Source organism: Lissotriton helveticus, chromosome 3_1 (assembly GCF_964261635.1).
Source record: "Lissotriton helveticus chromosome 3_1, aLisHel1.1, whole genome shotgun sequence".
NCBI lineage: Eukaryota > Metazoa > Chordata > Amphibia > Caudata > Salamandridae > Lissotriton > Lissotriton helveticus.
This window is the reverse complement of record NC_136061.1, coordinates 45573610-45594782: the sequence shown is the minus strand read 5'-3', so window position 1 is coordinate 45594782 and position 21173 is coordinate 45573610. Positions and strand designations below refer to the sequence as shown.

General features: G+C 52.4%; 1 protein-coding gene across 3 annotated transcripts in view; it reads right to left on the bottom strand.

Moving 5' to 3' along the window:
• The window catches only part of PRKAG3 (protein kinase AMP-activated non-catalytic subunit gamma 3), a 342332-nt gene extending 330263 nt beyond the window's left edge, over positions 1-12069 (bottom strand). For all 3 annotated transcript variants that reach the window (XR_013608551.1, XR_013608552.1, XM_078679203.1), the window contains exon 1: positions 11990-12069. Coding sequence is in view for 1 of the 3 variants with exons in the window: in XM_078679203.1 (XP_078535329.1) it covers positions 11990-12031 (42 nt within the window). In the remaining 2 variants the exon portion in view is untranslated. The remainder of the gene's footprint in view (positions 1-11989) is intronic.
• Between the last annotated feature and the right edge of the window lie 9104 nt (positions 12070-21173).

Genomic DNA, 21173 nt, shown 5'->3' with positions numbered 1-21173 from the left:
TTCTATGTCTCCCCTGTTACTGGGTGCAGAGCCTGGCCTCTTTCTATGTCTCTCTTGTCACCCTGGGTGCAGAGCCTGGCCTCTTTCTATGTCTCTCTTGTCACCCTGGGTGCAGAGCCTGGCCTCTTTCTATGTCTCTCCTGTTACTGGGTCCAGAGCCTGGCCTCTTTCTATGTCTCTCCTGTTACTGGGTGCAGAGCCTGGCCTCTTTCTATGTCTCTCCTGTAACTGGGTGCAGAGCCTGGCCTCTTTCTATGTCTCTCCTGTAACTGGGTGCAGAGCCTGGCCTCTTTCTATGTCTCTCCTGTAACTGGGTGCAGAGCCTGGCCTCTTTCTATGTCTCTCCTGTCACACTGTGTGCAGAGCCAGGCCTCTTTCTATGTCTCCCCTGTCACACTGGGTGTAGAGCCTGGCCTCTTTCTATGTCTCTCTTGTCACCCTGGGTGTAGAGCCTGGCCTCTTTCTATGTCTCTCCTGTCACACTGGGTGTAGAGCCTGGCCTCTTTCTATGTCTCTCTTGTCACCCTGGGTGTAGAGCCTGGCCTCTTTCTATGTCTCTCCTGTAACTGGGTGCAGAGCCTGGCCTCTCTCTATGTCTCTCTTGTCACCCTGGGTGTAGAGCCTGGCCTCTTTCTATGTCTCTCCTGTCACACTGGGTGCAGGGCCTGGCCTCTTTCTATGTCTCTCTTGTCACCCTGGGTGTAGAGCCTGGCCTCTTTCTATGTCTCTCCTGTCACACTGGGTGCAGAGCCTGGCCTCTTTCTATGTCTCTCCTGTTACTGTGTGCAGAGCCTGGCCTCTTTCTATGTCTCTCTTGTCACCCTGGGTGCAGAGCCTGGCCTCTTTCTATGTCTCTCTTGTCATACTCGGTGCAGAGCCTGGCCTCTTTCTATGTCTCTCTTGTCACCCTGGGTGTAGAGCCTGGCCTCTTTCTATGTCTCTCCTGTCACTGGATACAGAGCCTGGCCTCTTTCTATGTCTCTCTTGTCACCCTGGGTGTAGAGCCTGGCCTCTTTCTGTGTCTCTCTTGTCACTCTGGGTGCAGAGCCTGGCCTCTTTCTATGTCTCTCCTGTCACAGTGGATGCAGAGTCGAGCCTCTTTCTATGTCTCTCTTGTCACACTGGGTGCAGAGCCTGGCCTCTTTCTATGTCTCTCCTGTAACTGGGTGCAGAGCCTGGCCTCTTTCTATGTCTCTCTTGTCACCCTGGGTGCAGAGCCTGGCCTCTTTCTATGTCTCTCTTGTCACACTCGGTGCAGAGCCTGGCCTCTTTCTATGTCTCTCTTGTCACCCTGGGTGTAGAGCCCGGCCTCTTTCTATGTCTCTCCTGTTACTGGGTGCAGAGCCTGGCCTCTTTCTATGTCTCTCCTGTCACACTGGGTGCAGAGCCTGGCCTGTTTCTATGTCTCTCTTGTCACCCTGGGTGCAGAGCCTAGCCTCTTTCTATGTCTCCCCTGTTACTGGGTGCAGAGCCTGGCCTCTTTCTATGTCTCTCTTGTCACCCTGGGTGCAGAGCCTGGCCTCTTTCTATGTCTCTCTTGTCACCCTGGGTGCAGAGCCTGGCCTCTTTCTATGTCTCTCCTGTTACTGGGTCCAGAGCCTGGCCTCTTTCTATGTCTCTCCTGTTACTGGGTGCAGAGCCTGGCCTCTTTCTATGTCTCTCTTGTCACACTGGGTGTAGAGCCTGGCCTCTTTCTATGTCTCTCTTGTCACCCTGGGTGCAGAGCCTGGCCTCTTTCAATGTCTCTCTTGTCACCCTGGGTGCAGAGCCTGGCCTCTTTCTATGTCTCTCCTGTTACCATGGGTGCAGAGCCTGGCCTCTTTCTATGTCTCTCGTGTTACTTGGTGCAGAGCCTGGCTTCTTTCTATGTCTCTCCTGTTACTGATGCAGAGCCTGGCCTCTTTCTATGTCTCTCCTGTAACTGAGTGCAGAGCCTGGCCTCTTTCTATATCTCTCTTGTCACTCTGGGTGCAGAGCCTGGCCTCTTTCTATGTCTCTCCTGTAACTGGGTGCAGAGCCTGGCCTCTTTCTATGTCTCTCCTGTTACTGGATGCAGAGACTGGCCTCTTTCTATGTCTCTCCTGTTACCTTGGGTGCAGAGCCTGGCCTCTTTCTATGTCTCTCTTGTCACACTGGGTGCAGAGCCTGGCCTCTTTCTATGTCTCTCTTGTCACCCTGGGTGTAGAGCCTGGCCTCTTTCTATGTCTCTCTTGTCACCTTGGGTGTAGAGCCCGGCCTCTTTCTTTGTCTCTCCTGTAACTGGGTGCAGAGCCTGGCCTCGTTCTATGTCTCTCCTGTAACTGGGTGCAGAGCCTGGCCTCTTTCTATGTCTCTCCTGTAACTGGGTGCAGAGCCTGGCCTCTTTCTATGTCTCTCCTGTAACTGGGTGCAGAGCCTGGCCTCTTTCTATGTCTCTCTTGCCACCCTGGGTGTAGAGCCTGGCCTCTTTCTATGTCTCTCTTGTCACCTTGGGTGTAGAGCCCGGCCTCTTTCTTTGTCTCTCCTGTAACTGGGTGCAGAGCCTGGCCTCTTTCTATGTCTCTCCTGTAACTGGGTACAGAGCCTGGCCTCTTTCTATGTCTCTCCTGTAACTGGGTGCAGAGCCTGGCCTCTTTCTATGTCTCTCCTGTCACACTGTGTGCAGAGCCTGACCTCTTTCTATGTCTCTCCTGTCACACTGGGTGCAGGGCCTGGCCTCTTTCTATGTCTCTCTTGTCACCCTGGGTGTAGAGCCTGGCCTCTTTCTATGTCTCTCCTGTCACACTGGGTGCAGAGCCTGGCCTCTTTCTATGTCTCTCCTGTTACTGGGTGCAGAGCCTGTCCTCTTTCTATGTCTCTCTTGTCACCCTGGGTGCAGAGCCTGGCCTCTTTCTATGTCTCTCTTGTCACCCTGGGTGTAGAGCCCGGCCTCTTTCCATGTCTCTCTTGTCACCCTGGGTGTAGAGCCTGGCCTCTTTCTATGTCTCTCCTGTCACACTGGGTGCAGAGCCTGGCCTCTTTCTATGTCTCTCCTGTTACTGGGTGCAGAGCCTGGCCTCTTTCTATGTCTCTCCTGTCACACTGGGTGCAGAGCCTGGCCTCTTTCTATGTCTCTCCTGTTACTGGGTGCAGAGCCTGGCCTCTTTCTATGTCTCTCCTGTCACACTGGGTGCAGGGCCTGGCCTCTTTCTATGTCTCTCTTCTCACCCTGGGTGTAGAGCCCGGCCTCTTTCCATGTCTCTCTTGTCACTCTGGGTGCAGAGCCTGGCCTCTTTCTATGTCTCTCTTGTCATACTCGGTGCAGATCCTGGCCTCTTTCTATGTCTCTCTTGTCACCCTGGGTGTAGAGCCTGGCCTCTTTCTATGTCTCTCCTGTCACACTGGGTGCAGAGCCTGGCCTCTTTCTATGTCTCTCCTGTTACTGAGTGCAGGGCCTGGCCTCTTTCTATGTCTCTCTTGTCACCCTGGGTGTAGAGCCTGGCCTCTTTCTATGTCCCTCCTGTTACTGTGTGCAGAGCCTGGCCTCTTTCTATGTCTCTCCTTTTACTGGGTGCAGAGCCTGGCCTCTTTCTATGTCTCTCTTGTCACCCTGGGTGCAGAGCCTGGCCTCTTTCTCTGTCTCTCCTGTTACTGGGTGCAGGGCCTGGCCTCTTTCTATGTCTCCCCTGTCACACTGGGTGCAGGGCCCGGCCTCTTTCTGTCTTTCCTGTCACTCTGGGTGCAAAGCCTGGCCTCTTTCTATGTCTCTCTTGTCACCCTGGGTGCAGAGCCTGGCCTCTTTCTATGTCTCTCCTGTTACTGGGTGCAGAGCCTGGCCTCTTTCTATGTCTCTTTTGTCACTCTGGGTGCAGAGCCTGGCCTCTTTCTATGTCTCTCTTGTCACTCTGGGTGCAGAGCCTGGCCTCTTTCTATGTCTCTCCTGTTACTAGATGCAGAGCCTGGCCTCTTTCTATGTCTCTCCTGTTACTAGATGCAGATCCTGGCCTCTTTCTATGTCTCTCCTGTTACTGGGTGCAGGGCCCGGCCTCTTTCTGTCTTTCCTGTCACTCTGGGTGCAGAGCCTGGCCTCTTTCTATGTCTCTCCTGTTACTGGGTGCAGAGCCTGGCCTCTTTCTATGTCTCTCTTGCCACTCTGGGTGCAGAGCCTGGCATCTTTCTATGTCTCTCTTGTCACACTCGGTGCAGAGCCTGGCCTCTTTCTATGTCTCTCTTGTCACACTGGGAGCAGAGCCTGGCCTCTTTCTATGTCTCTCTTGTCACCCTGGGTGTAGAGCTCGGCCTCTTTCTATGTCTCTCTTGTCACCCTGGGTGTAGAGCCCGGCCTCTTTCTTTGTCTCTCCTGTAACTGGGTGCAGAGCCTGGCCTCTTTCTATGTCTCTCCTGTAACTGGGTGCAGAGCCTGGCCTCTTTCTATGTCTCTCCTGTAACTGGGTGCAGAGCCTGGCCTCTTTCTATGTCTCTCCTGTCACACTGTGTGTAGAGCCTGGCCTATTTCTATGTCTCTCTTGTCACCCTGGGTGTAGAGCCTGGCCTCTTTCTATGTCTCTCCTGTAACTGGGTGCAGAGCCTGGCCTCTTTCTATGTCTCTCCTGTAACTGGGTGCAGAGCCTGGCCTCTCTCTATGTCTCTCTTGTCACCCTGGGTGCAGAGCCTGGCCTCTTTCTATGTCTCCCCTGTCACACTGGGTGCAGGGCCTGGCCTCTTTCTATGTCTCTCCTGTCACACTGGGTGCAGAGCCTGGCCTCTTTCTATGTCTCTCCTGTAACTGGGTGCAGAGCCTGGCCTCTTTCTATGTCTCTCCTGTCACACTGGGTGTAGAGCCTGGCCTCTTTCTATGTCTCTCATGTCACTGGATACAGAGCCTGGCCTCTTTCTATGTCTCTCTTGTCACCCTGGGTGTAGAGCCTGGCCTCTTTCTGTGTCTCTCTTGTCACTCTGGATGCAGAGCCCGGCCTCTTTCTATGTCTCTCCTGTCACAGTGGATGCAGAGTCGAGCCTCTTTCTATGTCTCTCTTGTCACACTGGGTGCAGAGCCTGGCCTCTTTCTATGTCTCTCCTGTAACTGGGTGCAGAACCTGGCCTCTTTCTATGTCTCTCTTGTCACCCTGGGTGCAGAGCCTGGCCTCTTTCTATGTCTCTCTTGTCACCCTGGGTGCAGAGCCTGGCCTCTTTCTATGTCTCTCCTGTTACTGGTGCAGAGCCTGGCCTCTTTCTATGTCCCTCCTGTTACTGGGTGCAGAGCCTGGCCTCTTTCTATGTCTCTCCTGTTACTGGGTGCAGAGCCTGGCCTCTTTCTATGTCTCTCCTGTTACTGGTGCAGAGCCTGGCCTCTTTCTATGTCTCTCCTGTAACTGGGTGCAGAGCCTGGCCTCTTTCTATGTCTCTCCTGTAACTGGGTGCAGAGCCTGGCCTCTTTCTATGTCTCTCCTGTTACTGGTGCAGAGCCCGGCCTCTTTCTATGTCTCTCTTGTCACACTGGGTGTAGAGCCTGGCCTCTTTCTATGTCTCTCTTGTCACCCTGGGTGCAGAGCCTGGCCTCTTTTTATGTCTCTCCTGTTACTGGTGCAGAGCCTGGCCTCTTTCTATGTCTCTCCTGTTACTAGTGCAGAGCCTGGCCTCTTTCTATGTCTCTCCTGTTACTGGTGCAGAGCCTGGCCTCTTTCTATGTCTCTCCTGTTACTGGGTGTAGAGCCTGGCCTCTTTCTTTGTCTCTCTTGTCACTCTGGGTACAGATCCTGGCCTCTTTCTATGTCTCTCCTGTTACTGGTGCAGAGCCCGGCCTCTTTCTATGTCTCTCTTGTCACACTGGGTGTAGAGCCTGGCCTCTTTCTATGTCTCTCTTGTCACCCTGGGTGCAGAGCCTGGCCTCTTTCTATGTCTCTCCTGTTACTGGTGCAGAGCCTGGCCTCTTTCTATGTCTCTCTTGTCACTCTGGGTGCAGAGCCTGGCCTCTTTCTATGTCTCTCCTGTTACTGGTGCAGAGCCTGGCCTCTTTCTATGTCTCTCCTGTTACTGGGTGCAGAGTCTGGCCTCTTTCCATGTCTCTCTTGTCACACTGGGTGCAGAGCATGGCCTCTTTCTATGTCTCTCTAGTCACACTGGGTGCAGAGCCTGGCCTCTTTCTATGTCTCTCTTGTCACCCTGGGTGCAGAGCCTGGCCTCTTTCTATGTCTCTCCTGTTACTGGTGCAGAGCCTGGCCTCTTTCTATGTCTCTCTTGTCACCCTGGGTGCAGAGCCTGGCCTCTTTCTATGTCTCTCCTGTTACTGGTGCAGAGCCTGGCCTCTTTCTATGTCTCTATTGTCACTGGGTGCAGAGCCTGGCCTCTTTCTATGTCTCTCCTGTTACTGGATGCAGAGCCTGGCCTCTTTCTATGTCTCTCCTGTTACTGGATGCAGAGCCCGGCCTCTTTCTATGTCTCTCCTGTTACTGGTGCAGAGCCTGGCCTCTTTCTATGTCTCTCTTGTCACCCTGGGTGCAGAGCCTGGCCTCTTTCTATGTCTCTCCTGTTACTGGGTGCAGAGTCTGGCCTCTTTCTATGTCTCTATTGTCACTGGGTGCAGAGCCTGGCCTCTTTCTATGTCTCTCTTGTCACCCTGGGTGTAGAGCCTGGCCTCTTTCTATGTCTCTCCTGTTACCATGGGTGCAGAGCCTGGCCTCTTTCTATGTCTCTCCTGTTACTGGTGCAGAGCCTGGCCTCTTTCTATGTCTCTATTGTCACTGGGTGCAGAGCCTGGCCTCTTTCTATGTCTCTCCTGTTACTGATGCAGAGCCTGGCCTCTTTCTATGTCTCTCCTGTTACTGGGTGTAGAGCCTGGCCTCTTTCTCTGTCTCTCCTGTTACTGATGCAGAGCCTGGCCTCTTTCTATGTCTCTCCTGTTACTGGGTGCAGAGTCTGGCCTCTTTCTCTGTCTCTCCTGTTACTGATGCAGAGCCTGGCCTCTTTCTATGTCTCTCCTGTTACTGATGCAGAGCCTGGCCTCTTTCTATGTCTCTCCTGTTACTGGGTGCAGAGTCTGGCCTCTTTCTCTGTCTCTCCTGTTACTGGTGCAGAGCCTGGCCTCTTTCTATGTCTCTCTTGTTACTGGTGTAGAGCCCGGCCTCTTTCTATGTCTCTCCTGTTACTGGTGCAGAGCCTGGCCTCTTTCTATGTCTCTCCTGTTACTGGTGCAGAGCCTGGCCTCTTTCTATGTCTCTCCTGTTACTGGGTGCAGAGTCTGGCCTCTTTCCATGTCTCTCTTGTCACACTGGGTGCAGAGCATGGCCTCTTTCTATGTCTCTCTAGTCACACTGGGTGCAGAGCCTGGCCTCTTTCTATGTCTCTCTTGTCACCCTGGGTGCAGAGCCTGGCCTCTTTCTATGTCTCTCCTGTTACTGGTGCAGAGCCTGGCCTCTTTCTATGTCTCTATTGTCACTGGGTGCAGAGCCTGGCCTCTTTCTATGTCTGTCCTGTTACTGGATGCAGAGCCTGGCCTCTTTCTATGTCTCTCTTGTCACACTGGGTGCAGAGCCTGGCTTCTTTCTATGTCTCTCCTGTTACTGGGTGCAGAGTCTGGCCTCTTTCTCTGTCTCTCCTGTTAGTGCCTCTTTGCACATTGGGAGCACAGCTAAGCCTCTCTAGATCCCTCTTGTCACAGTGTCCAGAGCCTGATCTCTTTACATCTCCCTTGTCACATTGTCCACAGAGCCTTTCTCTCTCGGATTCCATTTCTGTTCGTTTCGACCTGTTTCGATCTCCAGTTTGTGGTCTTTGAGCCTGCACCTGGTTAGCATCTGTCCACAAAATGTGCACCTGACAGTGGTGAGATATTCTGTTGGACTGTGTGTGGTTCCTGTTCAGGGCTCTATACTGCATTGCTTTGTCATTATCTTTAGCTGTCCTTCCCAGTGAGTGAAATGCAATTGTTCTAGTTTTTTGATGAACAAGACCATACAGGTGAAATTCCTGTAGATTGGTAGATGGCTTCTATCCTGCTTTCTGTTATTTTTCTGAGTGCCACTAAGGGTCTGGTGGGGCACTGTGCCACTCTTACTCAGGTGGAGCCAACAAGTCTCCTGATGTGATAAACAGATAGTAGACTTTTTGGGGAATTTTAAAGATTTGCCCTTCGTATATTGTCCGGGTGTATGGCGTCTCTAGGGCATGGTTGGCAGATCATAAATAGACTGAGTTGGTGCTTAGATATGGGTGGGTAAGACGTGAGCCTTAGGGCTCCATCTACTGGTGGTGCCAAAATACTGCCAGGGGCTTTTTGAATGCTCTTAATATATATTCACCTGCTTTACCTTTCTTCAGCTGTTCTTCTTTAGGACTGCTGGCATGTGCCCTGTGTGAGCAGGTACACGTCTGGTGACTCACTGCTTATGTTTGGATAAGTTGAGTACTTATAGAGCGCAGCGTTCTACCAAAAGGGGTATCATGGAGCTAACACCCCCAAGTGATCCAAACACCCAACTATAGACCATTTCCAGGTCAGGATGTTAAGATACACAAAGACCAGGAAACATCCAGGTTTTTATGGATTTCTGAAATTGCATAACTAATTAGGTGGAGTGATATCATTCACAATGTCTTCACTGAAGCAGGTTTCTCTGAGCAGACAAATTAAAAAATTTGATCAATCACCACATCTTTAAAGCTATGCATTTTTTCACCGAGATTGAACATGTATTAATAGACGAGATGGGACGCCTTTGGCGCGCCCATTGTGCACCACCACTTAAATACATGCTTCCAGCCTTAGGCATGGTGCCTGCCCTGCAACACTAGTGCACAAACCAAAATGGCTGCTTCTGGTGGAACACTTCAGGTAGTGGAAAAATGGCAGTCGCACTGGTCGGATCAATAGAACCTTGCACTATTATGCCCAGAGAAACGTGTGCAGAAAAAAAAGACATTGACTCAAGGTCTAAACAGTTAAACCACCAAGTGTACATGACACAGCGCACAGTGGTCCGAAAACCTCCCACTGGCACCACCCCAGAAACAAATGACAAACCGACAGTAAAAACTAGCAGCAACGTTGATAATAATGGTTATAACTCTAGAAAGGGCATCATTTCCTAAATGAAATTATCAGCCAGTTGCATAGAAACAATGGGAACCATTGGACAGGTGCAGCGCTTGCTTCGCTGGAGGCCAGCGGCCTATGATGTAGCGAGACTCTTTGGGCCTCGTTTAGAGCTGCTGTCCTCCAGGGTGGCAGTGGTCATTACCGCTCACCATATCCAGAGATCTGGCCTGGCCTGGCCTAGTCTGGAGACCTCTATGCTTTCAATGGAGCTGCCATCACGGTAGCTTCTCTGAAGGCGCTAAAGGTTTGTGGAGCGGCTTCCATGTGCAATGTGGACGATCAGCAAACTTTTTAGTTTTACAACTACAGACTCCCAAAACAGGAGTTTACTTTTGAAAAGCTAAAATTAATTCTCGCTTCCATTCCCTCAGACGCCAACAAAACCGTAATCACAACAACCCTCATTTTGTCAGATATTGACTATTAACGGGTTGTACATAAACTTGCAAAAACAGTGTCTCAACAAACTGCAAACTCTGCAGAGCGAGGCAGAACCCAAGGAAACTCAAGGAACCAAAGGAACAGAAGAAAGCTGGTAAGCTGGAAAACAAATAGTGCACACGAAAAGCTGTGGAAATCATAGAAAGTCAAGGAATGCAGACATCCCAGGAAACAGGGAAATGGAAAGTGTCTCAGAGATCATGAGATCCCAATGAAGCTGGAAGCATCGGGGGCGCCCCCCACCCATCAGGCCAGTGAGTCTGAGGCAGATCAGGGAAGGCAGCGAGTCAAGTGAACGTCAGAGAAGTCAGGGGAAGAAGGAACCATGAAAACTACAAAAAAAGAGGTAACCCAGCGAACCTGGAAACACCAAAACAGCAACAGTCAAGGAACCGGGACAATACAAGCACCCTGGAAACCTCAAAAAGATTGAAAATCCACAAAACGTAAGGAAGAAGGGAAACCTGTGAACAGAAATACCCTTGGAAGCCCAGGGAAACTGGGAAAAAAAACTATGGAATACAACTAATTTAGACACTCCTGTGGATCTAGAAAACCAGACAGGGAAACACACTCCAAGGCACCGAGACGGCCTGATACCAGCTCACTCTAGAAAGAAGCGAAACTGTTCCTTTCAGAGAGCAACTTTAAACTGCCTTTCAGGACCCTGGACTCTCACATCTGGATGGTGGGGCTGCTCTGCTGCGAGGCCTTCGACTCTCACATCTGGATGGTGGGACTACTCTGCTGCAAGGCCTTGGACTCTCACATCTGGATGGTGGGACTACTCTGCTGCAAGGCCTTGGACTCTCACATCTGGATGGTGGGGCTGCTGTGCTGCAAGGCCTTGGACTCTCACATCTGGATGGTGGGACTACTCTGCTGCAAGGCCTTGGACTCTCACATCTGGATGGTGGGACTACTCTGCTGCAAGGCCTTGGACTCTCACATCTGGATGGTGGGGCTGCTGTGCTGCAAGGGCTTGGACTCTCACATCTGGATGGTGGGACTACTCTGCTGCAAGGCCTTGGACTCTCACATCTGGATGGTGGGACTACTCTGCTGCAAGGCCTTCGACTGTCACATCTGGATGGTGGGACTACTCTGCTGCAAGGCCTTGGACTCTCACATCTGGATGGTGGGACTACTCTGCTGCAAGGCCTTGGACTCTCACATCTGGATGGTGGGACTACTCTGCTGCAAGGCCTTGGACTCTCACATCTGGATGGTGGGGCTGCTGTGCTGCAAGGCCTTGGACTCTCACATCTGGATGGTGGGACTGCTGTGCTGCGAGGCCTTCGACTCTCACATCTGGATGGTGGGACTACTCTGCTGCAAGGCCTTGGACTCTCACATCTGGATGGTGGGACTGCTGTGCTGCGAGGCCTTCGACTCTCACATCTGGATGGTGGGACTACTCTGCTGCAAGGCCTTGGACTCTCACATCTGGATGGTGGGACTACTCTGCTGCAAGGCCTTGGACTCTCACATCTGGATGGTGGGACTACTCTGCTGCAAGGCCTTGGACTCTCACATCTGGATGGTGGGACTACTCTGCTGCAAGGCCTTGGACTCTCACATCTGGATGGTGGGGCTGCTGTGCTGCAAGGCCTTGGACTCTCACATCTGGATGGTGGGACTACTCTGCTGCAAGGCCTTGGACTCTCACATCTGGATGGTGGGACTACTCTGCTGCAAGGCCTCCCAGACACCACACCGGCCCCTCAAGACCATCCAACTCACCAGCAGCTCGACCCATCCAGGGCCTGTAAAAAACTGGACCACATCACCCCCGCCTCGATGACCCCCACCGCCCTCCCTTGCGACCCCCTCACTGGCTTTAAATCCAACGGCTGATGTACAGATGCAACCCCACTCAAAACCTCAAACAACCCCAAGGAGCCCGGGGAGTGTTGGAGCGGGGAGCCTGGTAAAACCCCAGGAGCACAGAGAACATCAAACCTCAGAGGAAGATAGGGAATCAGAAACCCAAAGAGAACCGAGGCGACATCAGAAGAAGATGGAAAACCAGGGAGGAAGAGAACCAGAGGCACGGGGGAAACTGAAGAACGCAACTCTGAAAACCGCAAGTGCCCATCAAAACGCAGGGACCCCTGGGAGCTCATAAACCAGGGACCCCGAGACCCATGAACTGTAGACTCCAGAGGAGTCTAGTAAATGCAAGGAGCGGAGGGAGCATTATATATGGCGTAACGCCGGAGCTGCCGACTTTGGAGAACCAGGTTTGAGTCTCGGCGTCGGCGCAACATCCTGTGATTCTGGACAAATCACCTCCCCGTGCCTGACAAAAATGAATGTGGCCTCGTGCAGTGTAACGGGTGCTCAATACTTTCGGGTCGAATAGCGCTATATCAGACTGATAGAGAAAAAACCCAGAAAATGCAAAGTGTAAAGACCCCAAGGAACATGAGCAGCTAAGGGCCCTAAAGACCCTGGGGCCCCAGAGAACCCCTTTTGGCAGCAGCGAGCACCCACCTGAGGTTCGGGCTCCCACGGCTCCTCCCAGGCCGGTTCCATGCCGTCTCTCCGGGGTCCACTCCTGCTCTGGAAGGGGCCTTGCAGTCTCGGGGTCTTGCAGTCTCGGGGTCTTGCAATCTCTCGTTCTTGTCGTCTCTCCGGGGTCCACTCCTGTCCTGGAAGGGGCTTTGCAGTCTCTCGTTCTTGCACTCACTCGCTCGTGCAGTCTCTCGTTCTTGCAGTCTCTCCGGGAGTCCACTCCAGCTATAGAAGGTGGTCTTGTAGTCTGTGGCTCTTGCAGTCTCTCCCTCGTGCAGTCTCTTGTTGTTGAATTCTCTCGTTCTTGCACTCTCTCGCTCGCACCCTCTCCACAGACGGCTGTCCTTGCGCCGCTGTCTCTATCGTCTGGGGGTGGACTCTGTTATGACTGTCATCTCTTCCTCCCTGTCTGCTTCGCTCTCTCTCTCTGCCCGGCTCCGTCTCTTCTCCCGCTCACCCCACCCCCGAGTCCCTCTCTCCTGCCATACACCGGGTTGTGTTCCTCGCCCTGTGCTCCTCGCCGTCTCCTCTCACCCCTCACGCTTCTCGCGTCCCTTCCCGCGGCGCTCTCCCTCTCCCCGCTTTGCTCTCCCTCTCCCCGCGGTGCTGTCTGCCTCTCTCCTCCTCTCTGCATCCGCCGCGGTGGGACGGAGTCACGGCCAGGGACGTCTCACTGCAGCCTCAGACATGCACCGACCGTCTCCCTGAGCTCTTACTGCTGCTGTCTCCCCCCTTCCCCAGCTGCCCTGTCCCTGTCTGTAGTGGCTTCTCACCCTGCCCCCCCCACCCCAAGGGATCACCTTGCTGTAGGACTGTGGGTCACTGAGACATGTCTCCCTCCAGCTCCTCGGCTGCACCTCCTCTCTCCCTACCCCCTCCCTGCCGTCTCTTGCCAGCCCCTCTCTCGCCTAACCCTGCAGGGACCCGGAAGATTGGGTGTCACTGCCAGGGGTGACTGGCTGCAGCTCCAGTGATGTGCGGTGTGTCTCCTGCACTCTCTTCCTCCTTGGGTTTCTCTCCCTCTCTCTTTCTCCCAGCTCGCTCTCTCTGCCTCCCCCCTTCTCCCCCCGCGGGGATCAGTTTGCCTCGGATTGGGTGTCACTGTCTGAGGTGACTGACTGCAGCACTCTCTTCCTCCTAGATCTGTCTCTTCTGGTCCCCCCCCCCCCCTAACAGGGGGTCAGCGAGCCTGCCTCGGATTGGGTGTCACTGCCACAGATGTCTTCAGTGCAGATCCAAGCCTGTGCAGTGTGTCTCCCACACTCTCTTCCTCCTGGCTCTGTCTCACCTTGACTTTCTCTCTCTCTCCCTCTCTCTTTCTCTCTCTCTGTCCCTCCTACCCACCCCCCCTCACCCCCCCTCGCTTCCCGCTCTCCCAGGGGATCAGCCTGCCTCGGATTGGGTGTCACTGCCTGAGGTGACTGACTGCAGCACTCTCTTCCTCCTGACTCTGTCTCACCTTGACTTTCTCTCTCTCTCTCTTTCTTCCCCCCTCCCCTGTCGCAGGGGATCAGCCTGCCTCGGATTGGGTGTCACTGTCTGAGGTGACTGACTGCAGCACTCTCTTCCTCCTGACTTTGTCTCTCCCTGGTCTTCTGCTGTCTTTCCCCCCCCCCCCCCACCCCAGGGGATCTGCCTGCCTCGGATTGGGTGCCTCTGCCACAGCTCGCTGCCTGCCAGTGCCTGCAGCTCCAGGCTTGCCCCGTCTCCCTGGGCACCGAGGCCTGGGCACCTCCCTGCGTCACCTCTTGGCAGCTGACGGGGTTATTTTAACTCCGGGCCGGGAGCGGCGCCCGGCGCTGCCACTTTCCATCACTTCAAGTTTTGTAAACAGACAGACTGCTCTGCACTGGACACAACTCCCCGTGCCCGCCCTGCACACTCACCCAGAGGGATCACTGCAGCGGTGCACTCACTCTCTCACCACAGGGGCGAGGGTCCCTCTCCAACCTTTCCTTCCAGGGAGTTCCTGTCCCTCCCCACCCTTCTGCCCGTCCATACGGGGTCCCTCCTCCTCACAGACGCCTCTGCCGTTCCTTGCATACAGGGAGGTACTCTTCCACCCCCTTGCGTAAAAGCGCGCCCACAAATACAAAATAACGACCCCCGTCTGAACGGAAATGCTCCTTCCTAACAGGCCGAACCCAGCCAATCAGCACCACTGCTTGGATGCCTTCAACCTCGTCTGCGGGGTACCTCACGGTTCATCACTCTGCCCAACCCTTTTCAACACCTACATAACCCTGCTCACCAGCATCATTCGCGCCCACGGAAACCGCGTCTTACGCTACGCCGGTGACACACAGCTGATACTCTCCCTCTTCGACACTGGAAACAAGCTCTCAGACTGCATGAAAACCAGCTGGCTCAAACGGAACAACGACAAGACAGACAGCATGGTCTTCAGCAGACACTCCTCGCGTGGGAGTCCACCTGCATGACCGAAGTCGCAGACTGCATGAAAACCAGCTACCTCAAACAGAACAATGACAAGACAGAAGGCATGGTCTTCAGCAGACACTCCTCGCGTGGGAGTCCACCTGCATGACCGAAGTCGCAGACTGCATGAAAACCAGCTGGCTCAAACGGAACAACGACAAGACAGACAGCATGGTCTTCAGCAGACACTCCTCGCGTGGGAGTCCACCTGCATGACCGAAGTCGCAGACTGCATGAAAACCAGCTACCTCAAACAGAACAACGACAAGACAGAAGGCATGGTCTTCAGCAGACACTCCTCGCGTGGGAGTCCACCTGCATGACCGAAGTCGCAGACTGCATGGAAACCAGCTGCCTCAAACGGAACAACGACAACACAGAAGGCATGGTCTTCAGCAGACACTCCTCGCGTGGGAGTCCACCTGCATGACCGAAGTCGCAGACTGGATGAAAGCCAGCTGCCTCAAACGGAACAATGACAAGACGGAATGCATGGTCTTCTGCAGACACTCTTTGCGTGGGAGTCCACCTGCATGACCGAAGTCGCAGACTGCATGAAAACCAGCTGGCTCAAACGGAACAACGACAAGACAGACAGCATGGTCTTCAGCAGACACTCCTCGCGTGGGAGTCCACCTGCATGACCGAAGTCGCAGACTGCATGAAAACCAGCTACCTCAAACAGAACAACGACAAGACAGAAGGCATGGTCTTCAGCAGACACTCCTCGCGTGGGAGTCCACCTGCATGACCGAAGTCGCAGACTGCATGAAAACCAGCTGCCTCAAACGGAACAACGACAACACAGAAGGCATGGTCTTCAGCAGACACTCCTCGCGTGGGAGTCCACCTGCATGACCGAAGTCGCAGACTGGATGAAAGCCAGCTGCCTCAAACGGAACAACGACAAGACAGAAGGCATGGTCTTCAGCAGACACTCCTCGCGTGGGAGTCCACCTGCATGACCGAAGTCGCAGACTGGATGAAAGCCAGCTGCCTCAAACGGAACAATGACAAGACGGAATGCATGGTCTTCTGCAGACACTCCTCACGTGGGAGTCCACCTGCATGACCGAAGTCGCAGACTGCATGAAAACCAGCTGGCTCAAACGGAACAACGACAAGACAGACAGCATGGTCTTCAGCAGACACTCCTCGCGTGGGAGTCCACCTGCATGACCGAAGTCGCAGACTGGATGAAAGCCAGCTGCCTCAAACGGAACAATGACAAGACGGAATGCATGGTCTTCTGCAGACACTCTTTGCGTGGGAGTCCACCTGCATGACCGAAGTCGCAGACTGCATGAAAACCAGCTGGCTCAAACGGAACAACGACAAGACAGACAGCATGGTCTTCAGCAGACACTCCTCGCGTGGGAGTCCACCTGCATGACCGAAGTCGCAGACTGCATGAAAACCAGCTACCTCAAACAGAACAACGACAAGACAGAAGGCATGGTCTTCAGCAGACACTCCTCGCGTGGGAGTCCACCTGCATGACCGAAGTCGCAGACTGCATGAAAACCAGCTGCCTCAAACGGAACAACGACAACACAGAAGGCATGGTCTTCAGCAGACACTCCTCGCGTGGGAGTCCACCTGCATGACCGAAGTCGCAGACTGGATGAAAGCCAGCTGCCTCAAACGGAACAACGACAAGACAGAAGGCATGGTCTTCAGCAGACACTCCTCGCGTGGGAGTCCACCTGCATGACCGAAGTCGCAGACTGGATGAAAGCCAGCTGCCTCAAACGGAACAATGACAAGACGGAATGCATGGTCTTCTGCAGACACTCTTTGCGTGGGAGTCCACCTGCATGACCGAAGTCGCAGACTGCATGAAAACCAGCTGGCTCAAACGGAACAACGACAAGACAGACAGCATGGTCTTCAGCAGACACTCCTCGCGTGGGAGTCCACCTGCATGACCGAAGTCGCAGACTGCATGAAAACCAGCTACCTCAAACAGAACAACGACAAGACAGAAGGCATGGTCTTCAGCAGACACTCCTCGCGTGGGAGTCCACCTGCATGACCGAAGTCGCAGACTGCATGAAAACCAGCTGCCTCAAACGGAATAACGACAACACAGAAGGCATGGTCTTCAGCAGACACTCCTCGCGTGGGAGTCCACCTGCATGACCGAAGTCGCAGACTGGATGAAAGCCAGCTGCCTCAAACGGAACAACGACAAGACAGAAGGCATGGTCTTCAGCAGACACTCCTCGCGTGGGAGTCCACCTGCATGACCGAAGTCGCAGACTGGATGAAAGCCAGCTGCCTCAAACGGAACAATGACAAGACAGAAGGCATGGTCTTCAGCAGACACTCCTCACGTGGGAGTCCACCTGCATGACTGAAGTCGCAGACTGCATGAAAACCAGCTGCCTCAAACGGCACAACGACAACACAGAAGGCATGGTCTTCAGCAGACACTCCTCGCGTGGGAGTCCACCTGCATGACCGAAGTCGCAGACTGGATGAAAGCCAGCTGCCTCAAACGGAACAACGACAAGACGGAATGCATGGTCTTCAGCAGACACTCCTCGCGTGGGAGTCCACCTGCATGACCGAAGTCGCAGACTGGATGAAAGCCAGCTGCCTCAAACGGAACAATGACAAGACAGAAGGCATGGTCTTCAGCAGACACTCCTCACGTGGGAGTCCACCTGCATGACCGCAGTCGCAGACTGCATGAAAACCAGCTGCCTCAGACGGCACAACGACAACACAGAAGGCATGGTCTTCAGCAGACACTCCTCGCGTGGGAGTCCACCTGTATGACCGAAGTCGCAGACTGCATGAAAGCCAGCTGCCTCAAACGGAACAACGACAAGACAGAAGGCATGGTCTTCAGCAGACACTCCTCGCGTGGGAGTCCACCTGCATGACCGAAGTCGCAGACTGCATGAAAACCAGCTGCCTCAAACGGAACAACGACAAGACAGAAGGCATGGTCTTCAGCAGACACTCCTCGCGTGGGAGTCCACCTGCATGACCGAAGTCGCAGACTGCATGAAAACCAGCTGCCTCAAACGGCACAACGACAACACAGAAGGCATGGTCTTCAGCAGACACTCCTCGCGTGGGAGTCCACCTGCATGACCGAAGTCGCAGACTGCATGAAAACCAGCTGCCTCAAACGGCACAACGACAAGACAGAAGGCATAGTCTTCAGCAGACACTCCTCGCGTGGGAGTCCACCTGCATGACCGAAGTCGCAGACTGCATGAAAACCAGCTGTCTCAAACGCAACGACAAGACAGAAGTCATGATCTTCAGCAGACACTCCTCGCATGGGAGTCCACCTGGTTGCTGGCGGAACTTGGACCCCCACCACCCACGTCAAGAACCTCTGGATAATCAACGACAATCAACACTCCACGATCGCTCAAGTAAATGCCGTGTCCACCTCCTGCTTCCACACCATGAAGACCTTCAAATGGCATCCCACCAGCACCTGCAGAACCATCACCCAAGCCCTCATGACCAGCAAACTGGTCTAATGGAATCATATAGAGCATATGATGGAAAAAACAAGCAACTGACCAGACGACTCCAAACCATACAGAATGCAGCAGCTAGGCTCACACTTAACCTACCACACCATGCACACCTCAACACACATCTCCGAGAGCTCGACTGCTTTCCCATCCACAAGCGAGATTTATTCAAATTCCTCAGGCACACCTTCAAATTTGTATACAACCTGGCTCTACACAACACTGGTCCAGCATAGCTCAGTGACTGAAGCAACTTCCAGAAAACCACCAGACATCGCCGCTAAGCTAGATTCCTACTCTCAAACATCCCATGCATCCGCAGAACGAGAGCCAGCAGATGTGCCTTCTCCGACCTGCCCATAAGAGCTGCCTCATCAATTCTTGAATCCCGCAAGAAGCTGAAGACATGGGGCATATTATCAAGAACGGCGTTAAAATTATCGCCGGTTTAGCAGCAGAACAGTTTTCTGCAGCTAAACCGGCAATAATTTTTAACGGCGTTCTTGATAATATGCCCCATGGTTCTTCAACTAGGCCAGCCCAGGGCTAGGCCCAGATCTCTCCTGCATCAGTGCCAGGATACCCTCCGGGTGGTGGTGCGCTCCACAAATACGCACAACATAACAACGTAGCACATTCTTTACGTAGGCAAATTTTCCTTGGGGATCTGGAAAGGACATCCATCAGATCGAAGGAACCATCTTTTGACAGTGTCTGTTCTTCTGTTTCTCTTTGGTTGTGTGTGATTTGTCGAGTTTGTAAAATTAAAAATTCAAAGATTTTGTGCAAGTAATTGTGAAAATAAAGTGACTGATCTATGATGAATGTTGTGTTCTTTTAGTATAGGTGGGTCTGATGATCGATTTTCGATTGGGGACTGTGGTAAATAAATAAATAATACCCTATTTTTGTCTAGACATATATCATAACAGATAGCTCAATAAATAAGAGTCAAGATTCGAGGTAGTAGGAGTTTTGCAGGTTTAATACAGCATAAGGACAGGAACAGGACAACCTGCATAGGAATAGGATGGCAGGGCCCAGCAGCTGCTGGGGCTCGACCTGGGATGAGCGCGCTGACTTTTAATAACAATACATGAGCATATATACATAACGTGAACACATAGCATTACATTGCAGTAGGCGTAGCAGTGGGTGGAGCAGAAGGCGTGACGCGTGGCAGTCGCGAAAGATAAGGGTAAAAGTAGGTGTAACTGGGCGTATACATAGACATGTGATGCAAACGTAACAGAATATGTCATGAATGGGGCGGAAACCATGGAGGGGGCTACCTGAGGAGCCGGGACCTCTAACCTGATGGTGCGCGCAAACTGGCAATGACGTGTTACTAGGAGAAGCTGGGGGCTATGAACTCTGTGCTAGGAGCAGAGACTGAAGTCTGGAGGGTCGGAGCGACATGTACCTAAACAGTATCTAGTATCTGATGTTTAGGGAACATGTTGATATAAACTAGAAGTTAGGAGGGGAAAGGCTAACTTGATTCTAAGACTGGACCATGCATTATTCTACATGTAGTGCGTGATGAAGAATATTAAATGACCATTAAATGCAGTATTTCTCTAACATGGAGCCCTGAAGGCTAGACAATGACGGAAACTATTGATGCGATTCAGTAGCTTAGGAATGCAGAGAAGGAGGACTGAACTGATAACTGGAACTATAACATACTTTTGGCAGACTCAGAGGCTGAGCCAAGCTGCACCGGGCACTGCGAGGCAGGAAGTAAGTGAAGGGTCGAGGATACAGGTGGGGGCTGTATCGCTCCTCAGCGAGGCTTCAGGAGACAGGAGCTGAATCTGGTGTCCGGGTCCTGTTGAGGCCTAGAAACGGGGACTTTATAACAGAATAACGTGCACACTGAGAAACGTGGCAACGTAGCTTTACATAGGCCTGATATTCGTAGTATTCACGAGGACTGGAAACTGGCATACTAGAGGTGGACACAACTGTAATTGCGTCATTAATCGGACATGGGGAGTACATATGCATATTTAATCATGCACACATAACATATGATGGATGACACGTAGGGACACAGAACATGGCAAAATTTACTTTTCCACATTCCCTCCTTGTCACTACGTTTCCATCAGGAAACATCAATATTCATGATACCATCTATCATTTCATACAGTACCATTTGTTCATCTCGAATTGTCTTGGAACGAGATTTAGAACGGGGCTTGGGACTAGGAATACAAGAGGTAGCACACATGCCGCAAATCGCAGGGCCACATTGTATACAGAGGCAGCAGCTGAATATGATCGCTACTGCGATACCTAGAAAGGACAAGACTTTCCATCCCCAGGCGGAAATTATATTCCAGAACCAACCGGACCATGTCCAGGTGCCTGGATCTTGGCGTAACAGATGGGCAATTTTATGGAGTCTGGTTATAGCTGAATAAACAGACGGCGCGTTATTTGGAATGAAAATGCAGCAACTAGATCCGATGACTCTACAGGCCCCGCCCCTATCGGCCAGTATGACGTCAAGGACGAGACGATTCTGTAAAACGACAATTCTTATAAAGGATTGCTCTTCGGTTAAGTTACCTAGAGCGGAGGCAGTCTCATCTACTACAGCTTCAAGGGTTCTTGTTAACCTACGGATTAGCTTACTATTTACAACTGTACCTAAATAAGGGAAAACACCTTTATCAATATCAATGAATTGCTCTGCAGCAGTTTCAGTATAGTCGACAATCGGGAGATTTCTCTTGTGTCTAGTATGTACTAGGTAGGAATTCCTATGGTAGTCAGGTGGGGCTAGAAAAACAGGTGGCAGTAGGAAGGCAATGTAACAGGTTCCCTCCCAATCGAGGGGCAGACGAACATATGCAGTTTGACCACAAACAAAATAAGAATGACGTGAAGCTTTAAAAATAGATTTCCCACTGTCACTATACTTGACAACAGTAGTACAATCACTATGTCCTACATGTACAGAACCATAATTACGAACACATAATTCGCCTTTGACTGGTAGTACTGAAATAGCGGGTAAGTCTGGAGTAGTATCAGACTGAACATTCAGGACCATAAAATTCGACGAATAATTACCTAAATTGTACACTTCATTTTCTAGATCTAAACCTGTTCTGTGGGGGAGACCATGCTTGTCTGGGAAACATGCACTGTTAAGAAAAGACATATCTGTTGAGGATGACGTTAACGTGGACCATGCTCCACACGAACCA